Source organism: Tubulanus polymorphus, chromosome 3, assembly GCF_964204645.1.
Source record: "Tubulanus polymorphus chromosome 3, tnTubPoly1.2, whole genome shotgun sequence".
Lineage (NCBI taxonomy): Eukaryota > Metazoa > Nemertea > Palaeonemertea > Tubulaniformes > Tubulanidae > Tubulanus > Tubulanus polymorphus.
Genome location: NC_134027.1, coordinates 14347460 through 14360568, shown reverse-complemented (window position 1 = coordinate 14360568; position 13109 = coordinate 14347460). Strand labels below are relative to the sequence as shown.

Here is a 13109-nt window from a genome sequence, read left to right as displayed (position 1 = left end):
AAATTTCTCTAATATAAATGTCAGAGAAATCGAGTAAGAATAGTATTGATATTGAAAAAACATTAGATGATTTGGGTATAAATGATAATAAGGATCCAGTTGTTTCTAGTTCTATTCAAGTTAATAACAATATTGATTATGAATACTACTTATATTGTAAGCACCATCTTGAACTATTGATTGCTAGCGGAAAGTGTAAACAATTTTTAACTAAGACTATTACTTTTCAAGAATTAGATGCTATGAAACCCGATAAAGTAATAAAATATTTTAAGATTTATGAAGAAGCTAGATTAGCTAGAATAAATGATTCTATTTCAGATGGTATTGTCAAATGTTATACTAAGTTATGTAACCGGTTAATACCAATTGATGATGAAAATAAATTATATAGTGATTTGAAAAATGACTACTTAGTTATGACTGAATTACAAAAATGGGTTGGATATGCTTCATTTCAATTAGGATCGGTTATGACATTAATTTCTACTGGTGTCATAACATTTTCGAATATCAAGCCTATTGAATATAAATCAGGTAAGAACGAAACAGATGGTGCCGCACGACACCCAAACGGTGAAACAGAAAATGAACCAGAACAAAATTAACTAAAATAAATGAGTGATGGTGTTAAGAAAAAGCCTAGATCCGAGAAACAAATTAAATGGGCAAGAGAATTAGGTAAAAGATCTGCAGAATTAAAAAGAGCTAAGAAAAAGAAATTAACTTATATAAATGAATCACAGACTTTATCTGACATTGATTCAAATAACAATCCATCTTATTCTTCTAATAGTGGAAGAAATAATTACTTATATATTACAATTGGGTTAATCACAATTATTATATTATCCGGTGTAATATATAAATCAAAATTTAATAACAATAATGATTCCGATGATAAAGCTATTATACCAGAAAATAAGTCAAATCATAAAAACATTGAAACTAAATCTAAATTATTATTAATGGATTAAAATAAGATGAAAAAAGAACAATATTTAAGAGAGTTATATTATAACCCAGAAAGTGAAGTATCATATTCTATCGTTTCAGAATTATGGAATAAAAATAAATCCGATAAAGAAAATGGTGATATAAAATATAGTGAATTAAAATCATGGTTACAAAATCAACCCACATATCAAATCCACAAGAAAATGGATAAAACTTATTTAACAAGAAAAGTTATGGTTTCATATATCGATCAACAATGGCAAGCAGATTTAATTGACATGAAGAACTTAGAAGAATACAACAAAGGATATTTCTGGATATTAAATGTTATAGACATATTCAGTAGATACGCATGGTCAATTCCAATCAAAAATAAAACTGGTATAGAAGTAACAAATGCTTTTAAATCAATATTTAAAGAAGCTATTCCAGATAAGATACAATTTGATGAAGGTAAGGAATTCTATAACAAACATTTTAAAAAACTATTATCTGATAACGATGTAGATTATTTTTCAACACACTCAGATAAAAAAGCATCTATTATAGAAAGATGTAATAAAACATTGAAAACTAGAATGTGGAAATATTTTACTGCTAATGAAACATATAAATATATTGATATATTAGATGATTTGTTGAAAGGTTATAATAATTCTAAACATAGTTCTATAAATATGAAACCTATACAAGCTAGAAAAGAAGATAATTCAGAAATAGTCTGGAATAATTTATATGGAGCGTTTGTTACACATGATTTTGGAGAGCCTAAATTTAAAATTGGACAACACGTAAGAATATCTTAATATAGAAAAACATTTTATAAAGGTTATACCCGAAATTTTACAGAAGAAACATTCAAGATTAAAAAGATAATATTAACTAAACCTTTTGTTTATAAATTAGAAGATATAAAAGATGAAGAAATATTAGGTTATTTTTATGAACAAGAATTATCACTTGTACCAAATCCAGATGAAATAGAATACAAAATAGAAAAATTATTGAAAACAAAAACTCTTAAAGGAAAAAAGTATTCTTTGGTGAAATATAAAGAGTACGATGATAAATTTAATGAATGGATTTTATCTAGTAAAATTAAAAGAATAAATGAATAAAGATTTATTTATATTTGAACCACATAATATGTTAATAACTGGGGTAACCAATTGTGGTAAAACACATTTCATATTAAACTTGTTAGAAACTATTTATAAGAATCATTTTGATAATATAATATTATTTTGTCCTACTTATGAAATGAATAAAACATATAATAGAGATATAGTTAAGATAAAAAAGTTTATTATATTAGATCCTAAAGCAGTAAAAGAAAATTTAGATAATTGTATTAAAATAGCAATTGATACTTATAAAGGATCAAATACATTATTCATTATAGATGATTGTGCTAATCTACATGATTCAAAAGTTAGAGAAAGTGAGTTATGTTATCTAGCTTTCTCTGGGAGACATTTCGGGATAACAACATGGGTTTTAAATCAAAAATATAATTCAATTGTTAAAGACTTTAGGGAGAATATAAGATTTCTAGTTTTATTTTATAAAAAAGATAGAAAATCTATGCAACAATCATTGGAAGAAAATCAAATTATACCTACTGAATTACAGGATGAATATATGAATAAGTTAAAGAATAATAAAGGTTCAAAATTATTGCTGAGATTACAATTTCCATATAAATATAAATTTATAAAATAACTATTTATATACCTATGTATTAGATACCCTATTAGATACCCTAATACCTACTATGTATTAGATACCCTATTAGATACCTTAAATACTTAAAACCCCCTTTTTAAAATAAATATTATTTATACAATTTTCAAACAATTTATTTTTATTTTTTCAACTAATATATGAATAAATTAAAGAATAATAAAATAAAGGTTCAAAATTATTACTGAGGTTTCAATATAAATTTAAAAAAGAAATATAATTTAAGGTATTTTCAAATAATATGTATTAGATATGTATTAGATACCTTAAATACCTTAAATACTTAAAAACCCCTTTTTTATTTACTATTATTTTATACAATTTTCAACCAATATTATTATTTGAGTTAAATATAATTAATATCTTAATCACTTTCACTATCATACCCTAACAATTTTCTCAAATTCTCTACCGAATTTTCTTCTTCAAATTCTTCATTATTGTTATACTTATTCTTCATCCCAGGGAAGTGTGATGAGATGGAATACGGACGCTTTTAATTGCCGGATGTAGGCTATTCAATTCAGCCCGTACATCAAAGGTTACCGCAACAGCAGTAAGCTACGCTTATCGAGTGTGTGTTACCAGCTGAACACCAGTCAACATCAACTTTGATTCGGTCGCAGAACAACCCGCAATAGTTTTAGCCCAATGTTCTGCGATCGATACTACGCATGCGCACTGCAGTTCATTGAACAACGTGGAAGTGGCTGTGTATACACATATTTTTCTTTAGAAAATCGGTTGAAATTCAACAATTTCTCGTAAAATTTGTCCAAAAAGGTATGTATTTTTATTCTTCTATATCTCCGAAACCCGGTATCGGAACATTAAGTATTTATATTGTGATTAAAGTCTGTTTTTATGTGTTAAACATATGTTTTTGCCAGTTCGTTCCGATTCCGGGTTTAGCGTTATTTGGGCCTTGAAGATGTCAAATATTTCGGCCCAGACTCGCGCAGCTTTCGTTTCTGACGTCATGTTGCTATGTTACGACACAAACATATACACGAAGTATGATCTTTAAAATGTGTATTTACTACATAATAATGTTACTTATTAATAACGCTTACATTTGGCCTACAAATTATTGTCCCCCATATAAACCAAGTTGCCTAAATAGCATCAGCAATCTCATTTGATTAACCTTTTCTTGTTTTTAGTCATGGATCTTTGTCGATTGTGTGGAAAAAATGCGAAACCTCCGGATCGTCGTCCTATCGATAAAAATAATTTCAAAAGCCATGTGAAGGAGTTGTTCAACATTGATTTTGATGATGATACTGAACAGTACCCGATATATATCTGTAATATGTGTCGTGTCAAATTACAAAAATGGCGTAAGAACAAAAATGTTAAAAAAACTGTCCCTGTGACTATCAAATTAAAACAATGGACATGTAAACCACTGGTTAATTCCAAGTCTGGACGGCGACGTATTTGTAGTCAAAATTTTATCGATCGATTTTCCATAATGTACTGCTGCCATTCCATTTGAACTGAATTTAAATACTCGATGGTTAATCACTTCAGTCATAGCCTTTTCCAAATATATAGTGTTCCTGCGAAAATAATAATAATTATTATTATTTTTACATGTACTTATCTGGATTTTTTATATTATGTTTATATATTATTTTCTGTATTCGTTTATTATTTTATAACCTAAAAGGATTGTATTGATTATAAAAATAAATGTAAAAAATACCTGTATGTGTGTTTTCTCGTGTTCAGATCGCAGTCTCTGGTCAGCTGAGCCTGAGTAGTACCTATATGAAAAAGAAAAGGAAAGAATAAAGTGCCTGCAATTAGGTGGAAACTATTCCGATATTTCATTGATTCAAAAGGAATAACACTCACTAGAATCGGCCGAATTAGTTGATCCTGATCCAGAGGATTCCCGTAATATTTCCGTATCGATCTGAACCAATTCGTCACTATCAAAGAATAGATCGTCAAAATCGTCATCATTTATAATTTCGTTGACAACCGTTGCCATTTTAATACAGCGGAAAGAACCGATATCACGATTGATAAAACACTATATCCGTCTGAAGCGATGTAGAGAGAATCCCACAATGATAACGAAAAAGTCCAATTAAAAATGTTAGTAGTTTATTCAACGTTTCGTCTATGTCCTAATAGTCATCTTCAGAAATAATGAATACTACAGAAATTATGAGAGATATATACAATCCAGAGACAAAGAGACTAATTCAAGAAATCAGAGATGATACTAACTAAAGGAAAATTAACGTAGAAACAGTTACACGCTAAAACAGATTAAAGAGAAGCAGTTAAGAGACAAACTAGGGGGCACTTAAATTTAAGACAATTGTGAATACAAGTTGATCGACTAAAATTGATGAGGGGAAATCAGGTGTTGAGTTTAACCAGTTTACAGAGGAATTTTTATATAAGTTTATTAAAGGGATGAAAAACCGATATTCGGAAACAACTGAATTATTACGGAGATTCCCGATCTCGCTGGTTATCGCTTATCGGCGCGTTACGTAACAAAGCGCTCGCCGACGAACCGTTATCGGCTTTAGGGCAATTACAACGCACATTCGACAAGAGCTGCACAATAGCGTCCGTATTCCATCTCATCACACTTCCCTGTTCATCCTTTTTACCGCATCATCAATAGTTGTTTCATTGTCATGCTTATTCATCCAATCAAATTTATAATTATATTCTACTTTATGTTTCATAGAATCTTTATTATCAATATGCTTATCTGTAACTATATTTTCATTATCATCTTTATTAGTATTTGCTTCTAATATTTCATTTACAATGTTTGATCCTAATATTTTATTAGCATCGGTTAAATCTAATTCATCTTTATTAGGTGTTGCTAATAATAAATCTTCATATAATTCTTTACCATTTACTTTTTTATTTGAAACAAACTTCGTAACATATCTAAATGGGTGTTCTATAAATTCTCTTAAACCAACACGTTCTATAACATTAGTAATATGTACCTTTGTATTCATATGTTTATACCAATTTGATGGAGCGTTTGAAAATTCACCTTTACAATAATCACAATAATTTCTATTTTCACTAATATTTAATATTATTTCATTATTTGATGTAGAAGGTATTACATTATTAGATGTAGAAGGTATTGCATTATTAGATGTAGAAGGTATTACATTATTAGATGTAGAAGGTATTACATTATTATCAATTACATTACTTAAATTATCAACAACACCACTTTTATTATTATCGATTTCTATTAGTTTAGTTTTATAAATTTTGAAAATAGGATCAAATATCAAAGCTATATTACAAGGTATTACATAATATAAGCCATCATTATTTTCATGTGTATAGATGTATGGAATATGTTTATATACTTTACCTCCTTCCATTTATTATAAAATTTTTTATTAAAATTAAAATTCTAATACATAACACTATTTAATTGAGAATTTACAATATTTAATTGCGCGTCAGATATAATATAAATGTGCATTTTGAAATTTTTGATTCCTTTATTCTTTGTCATGAATAATTGCATTCCATCTTTAGTGTTCTGTAGTTTTTTTCCAGAACCATGTAATGAATTATCCTCTGTTGTTCTAAAATCTAACCATAGTGCGTATTTATTCCCGGTATAATAATCAATTTGATTAATATTACAATTTTCAGATGATTTCACCTTTTCATTCATAAAATGTTTTCTAATTTCTGGCCATTGATCAATCATTCTCATTCCTTGACAAAATATTTTATTTGCCATTCCTTCGATAGTTATTTCTACTTTTGTTATTTCAGGATTATAATAATTATCAACATTTATTGCTCCATTAGTATATGTTGCAATGGTAAAAAATATTAATATACCTTTAATGGATCTTCTTGGGAAGTTAATATTCTCATTAATTATTTCATCATTTGCATTAATAGTTACAGTTTTAAATTTATCAATATAATCATATAATAATGAAAATCCTTGATTGTATTTAGTTTGAATTATACTTGAAATATTTTCATCAGTTACTGTTTTATATTCTAAACATATATTCGATAATTTATAACTCATATCTTTATTAACGCCAGATATTACAATTTTATTAACAGGAGCAAATGTTATTTCGAATATAACGTCTTCTTGAATTGCGTATTTATATGAAGGCGCATTATTATTTATCAATTCAAAGTCTCATCAGGATTAATATTTGAAGGGTTATGAGTAATTATATGATGTGATCTTTCTGCTTTAATAGCATTAGATATTCTATGATTCTTAGAAGGATTGATATAACTCCCACTCATTTATTTAACAAAGAAATTAATTATTTATTTTTGATTATGTTTACTAAACCCAAAAATAATAGCACTTACAACTGTAATTAAAAATAAAATAATATGTTCAGCAGCAAAGTTAATAATGTTTCCTGCAGATTTCAATATAAAACCAACAATTGACGCAATAACTCCGGGCAATGCTGCAGAGGATTTTTTTAGATAGTTCCCATAAATATTTTGCTAATTTCTTTAAACCATCTTTAACTTTATCTTGTATAGAATTATTATCATTCGGGGGTTTATCTGGTTTTTTGGGAGTAGGTGTAGATTTTAAAGCATTTGATATAGCTAAACCGATTGTTGTGAATACCATAGTTACAGCTGTTAGAATTGTGAAAGAATTGTTATTCCTTCAAACTTTAATAATGATTTTATTCTATCTTTTAGTGATATGTCAGAATTTGGTTTTAGTATTAACTCTTTAACAACAAATTTTAATCTATTAATACAATAATCATATGATTTTAATAATAATTTCATTTTTTCTTTCTGAAATTCTATGTTATATTCTAAATCATCAATTTCTTTTTCTAAATATGCATTTCTTTTTTTAAATTCAATTTCATCAATAACTTTAAATTCTCTATCTAATTTTAATTGTTCTAATTCTTTTCTGGTGTCAAATAATTTATTTTCTAAAGGTTTAATTTTATTATATCTAATATTTTTATCGCGCGCAATTTTATCAGCTTCATTTCGTATACTAATAAATTCTCTAATTGTTTTTTTTGGAAAACATACTTAAAGCTTCTATTTCTTGATCTGTTGCATCAAGTAATCCATTCGGTAAAAGTTTTTCAGTTTGAACTTTGTTTGATTTAAGTTTACTAGTTTTGGAAGTTTTATTCTGTTCAGAAGTTGTTTCTTTTTCTAAATTATTATCAATTGTTTCAAATAGTTTTTCAATTCTTTGTTTGAATACTCTTTTATTTTGATTTATTTCTTCTTGTGTAACATTTTCTATTTCATTACTTTTACTTATTCTTTTAATTCTAAATGTTTCTAATTTTCTCAAAGTTGATTCTGCTAATATTATATTTTGATTTTTATAAGTGATAGTTATATAATAATCATCTTTCAAATGATAATAATATTCACCATTATCTAAAAGTTTTAATTCTTGTACTAAAAGTCTGGCACCTCTGGCATTTATATTATATCCAGAATCTTTAAATACAGGTTTGAATTTATACATAAATTCATTATTTTCTAAATCTTGTCTTGATAAACCTTGATTTTCATTTTCAGGTTTTATTCTCGATCTAGTTCTTCTAATATATTCCTCTGTTGATGGGGCTTTAGAACCACATCTGCTAAATTAGTATTATATGTTGTATCATTATCATTATCAATATTAGTATCAGCAGTCATATAATCATCATTGTTAGTATTGACATCATCATTATTTCCCATGTTTTCCATTTCATAATCTTCTCCACCTTCTGCCATTTACATAATAAAAAAATTAAAATTTAAAATATAATATTCCACCTATAACAATTCCTATAAAAGTTATAGCTAATTTAGTATTTTCATGGGATTTATTATCATCATTTAGTTTAATTATTTCATGTGGAATATTATCAGTTTTAATATTTTCTGTAGTATTGTAATCTTTTATTTTAGAATAATTATTTAATTTAATATTATTAGTTTTAGTTTCTGTTGATTGAATATGTTTTTTATTTTTTTCACCTTCCATTAATTTTGAAGCAGTGATAATCTTTTTATATCATTTAATCCAAATGAATTATTTATTGTTGCAGTTTTAATCAGATTATTATAACCAATTATGTTTCCCATCTTTAATACTAAATCATTAGAAATAATTAATAGATTAGGGCCTATACAATAATTTACTCTTACATGAGATTTATCTAAATAATTTTGATATCTTACAATGTTTTCTGGAATAGATCTATTTTTATCATTATGAATGGAATCTTCAAATAATACTTTGAATTGTTTCTGCGCATCGAATGAAGTGTTATTATTTCCAACTATTGGTGATCTTGTTTCAACTTGCGCACCTAAAATACAAATTAAACTATAGCTGAGTAATAGGGGTAATGGGCTTTCAGATCAAAGGTCGAACGGTCGAGCTCATTAAAAAACAAAACATTAAAAGTAATTTAGAACTATAATATATTTTCATAACCGTGTGTATTTTATATTATAACTAAATATTTATTCTAAGATATTAATGATTTAAATTTTAAAAGCATATTGTATTAAATCAATTGGTCGCTCCACTTCGCTACCGCTCCGCTCCGCGACCAATTGATTTATTTATAATACACAAATTCATATAATCAAATATATTCAAATAATAATTATTACTCTATTATTCAACTGAAATACACACGGTTATGAAAATATGTTATAGTTTTAAATTACTTTTGATATTCGTTTTTAATGAACTCGACCATTCAACCTTTAACCTGAAAGCCCATTACCCCTATTGCTCTTAAAATATTCATATACATGAATAACATTTAAATTGACAGATTATTCAATATAAAAGTATATATTTACAACATTATTTCAATATTCATATTTGTGTGAGTTAGATTTTTAAACATTAAAAGTGTTAGTAAAGTGTGATTGAAATAATACATGATATAAATCATTGAACTTCTAAAATCAATTTTAATAAAAATATTAGTATTAAAATGGAAGCAAATAAGTACTACTGTCCAACATGTAATATCAATATAGATAAATCCCAAAAAGCAAGACACAATAAAACTAAAACACATTTAGAGAATAAATTATAATTAGAATATAAAGATGATATATTAGAAACTAAATTAGATGAATTAAAGAATGAAAAAGAAACAAATGTGATACATGTAATCAATCATTCAGTGATAAAAGATATTATAATGAACATTTCAAATCTAAAAGTCATATTAGAAATAAGAATAATGATATTTTAGGTGAAGATTATTTTGATAAAGATAATGATAAGAAACAGAAGACAATTAAAAAATAAATTAAACGATAAAAGGCCATACATGGAAGATGTAAGAAATTATATTAATTCATTAGATAATAAAAAAGATATAGAGATAACCGAAGCATTTAAAAGTGATATTGGTCCAGCAGCTATCGAGTTTAAATTTCATAAAGGAAAAACATTAGAAGAAAATAAAAAACATTTAGAAAATATGAAAGAAATAAAGAATAATTACAGATGTTGAATACCCTAAAATTAGTATATCTTCTAAAGTTAAATTTATAAAATCTGAAGATAAACCAATACATAATATAAATTCCCATTCACAACATATTATTTCAAAACAACAGATAGATGAAAAATTAGATAAATGTTATAATGTAGTAAAAACTAAAATAAGAAGAGAAATATTTTGAAGGATCTGGTTTAATATTTGATGAAATAATATTTATGACTTTACATGTTTATAACACAAAATATAATAAGTTAACTAAATCAAAACCAATTGATGAAAATAATGTATCATATTATAAAGAACCAGATATTGAAGCATCGAGTTATATTAAACTACCATTTAAAACTAATGCTGTTATAAATGTACAAAATGAAGATGATAAATGTTTTCTATGGGCAATAATTAGTTGTTTACATCCTGCAACTTATAATATTTGTAGATTAACTCATTACAAAACCATTTGAAAATAATTATAAGATAGATAAGTATCCTGTTATAATTAAAAACATCCCAAAAATAGAAAGAGATAATAATATAAAGATAAATGTATTTGATTTAATCAAATTACCAAATACAAAAGGTAACAATATAAAACATTATACATTAGAACCTTTATACCTATCAAAAGATTCTGATTCAAACGATGTTATAGATATACTATATTATGATAATCATTATATGTGGATTAAACAAATCGATTTATTTTTTAAATCAGAAAATGATCACCATAAAATATATCTTTGTAGAAAATGTTTCATAGATTCAGTAATGAAAGTACATTATTAAATCATAAACAATTATGTGAAAATCATGATTATTGTAAATTAGTTTTACCAAATAAAAAGGATAAAATATTAGAATTAAAAAAATATGATTACAAAAATAAAGTTCCATTTGTTATATATGGAGATTTTGAATCATTAAATAAAGAACTAACTGATCAAGATAGAAAAGAAATATATTATAAAAGAAAGAAATTAAATTCTAATGAAAATGATTTTTCAGAAGAACCACCAATAACAAATACTATTAAAAAGATTCATCAATCAGCTGCAGCTTTCGGGTTATATATTAAATCTGATTATCCAGAACTAATTGAAAAGAATTCTAACGTGTTAATCAAATTTTAATAAAAATATGTTATTAAAATGGAGAGTAAACAAGCGCACAGTGAGAACAACAAATTATTTCTAGATAGAATTAAAGATATAACAAATGTAAAATCTGTAGATTATAAATTCAAAAAGTTAACAGAATTAACAATCCATAAGAAAAATCTAATTACATATATTGTTACAGTTACTAATAACTATGGAGATAAATTAGTTATACACTTAGAATATGAAGGATTAAAAGGAAATACATATAAATTCAGAACATATTTACCGGATAGATTTCATAGATTATCAAGTGAAGACTTAGAAGAATTATGTTCTGGAGATTTCTATTTCGTATACAAAGGTAATGAAAAAGGGCACCGTGAAATAGATTTCGAATAAGAAAATATGTAAAATAAATGGCGGAATTAAAAGAATACAAAATATTTGTTGATTCTAGAAGACTTACAAATTATAAATCTCATAATTTACTAGTTCAATTAGATAGAGAATTCAAGAATTGTGTAGATTTAAAATTAGTTAATATAAGTTTATGTAATTCTTTTTATAATATATCGAATAAAACTATTGATCATAATGCTTTTATGATTCATATTAGAAATGTAAATAAATGGTTTCACCTTGAAAATTAGAAGTGAAGATAAATTTTTAATTAGATTTATAAAAAGTGATAGCACAAATAAAATTAAAATAAAGGTATATGATGAAAGTCAACATGCATCTATAGTGAGAAAACCTATAGCTAAACTGTTAGGAATTGTACCAGATACTGTTACAGGAAACGTAGATGGTAATTCAAATATAATACCTTTTACACACTTTTATATTTATTGCAATTTAATCGAGCCTACAAAAACTTTCGAAGCAACTAAAGAAACAATTTGTAGTTCTAGTATACTAAATATTTTACCGCTGAAAAATGTTAAACAATTTGGAACTCAAATAAATTATAATTTAAATGAATGTGATTTTAAACCTTGCATTCCTAAATTTAATAATTTTAAATTAGAAATAAGAAATCATAATGGACATTTAATTGATTTGAATAACTTTCCTGTAATTTATGAATTAGTTATAAGATGTAGAGAGTAATTTTTTCATTATATAAATGAATATAACTGTTGGGCCGAGTATATGTTTTGGATTTGATTTTAAACGTGAGAAAGAAATGAAATTTAACGTTAATGATGTAATTACACATATCAAAAATATTGCATTTTCTAATGAAACAACATTTGAGTATGAAACAACAATAGATAAAGAAACTTTAAATGTAGAAAAGATTACTAATTTAATTAGAGAATCTTTAAGATTTTATGAATTAGATGAACATTTTATTATAGATGATATTAAAAAAATAATAATTGAAATATATACAAATGAAACTAGTAATGAAATAAATGTTGAATTAATCATAAATAAGATAACTAAATATTTTGATGATAGTAATTTTTTTGATAAATAAATGAGTGATAATAAGTGGATAATAACTGGATTATATAATGGCGCATTACTATCAGTTGGAACTGTTGGTTATTCAATGGTATTAAAAAAAGTATTCAAAATGGGAAGTGTTTATGTTGATAGATTTGATATCAATGATATTTTAAAATTAACATTAGCAGTTACTTTATCTAATTTAACTATTGATTATTTGGAAAAACAAAAATATATTCCTCCCATATAAATGCATAATTATTTTACTAAATAAATGGCTTCTGCAATTATAACTATTATAGGATCAGCAATTGTTAACGCTTTAGCATTTACT

The 13109-nt window shown here is 25.4% G+C and overlaps 1 protein-coding gene across 1 annotated transcript; it reads right to left on the bottom strand.

Moving 5' to 3' along the window:
* Nucleotides 1-4084: 4084 nt before the first annotated feature.
* Nucleotides 4085-4754, bottom strand: LOC141902666 (uncharacterized). The gene is made up of 3 exons (XM_074790495.1): nt 4561-4754; nt 4409-4469; nt 4085-4262 (listed from the first exon to the last, which is right to left on the bottom strand). The coding sequence occupies exons 1-3, from the start codon at nt 4697-4699 to the stop codon at nt 4085-4087; spliced, it is 378 nt and encodes a 125-aa protein (XP_074646596.1). The 5' UTR covers nt 4700-4754.
* Nucleotides 4755-13109: the final 8355 nt, after the last annotated feature.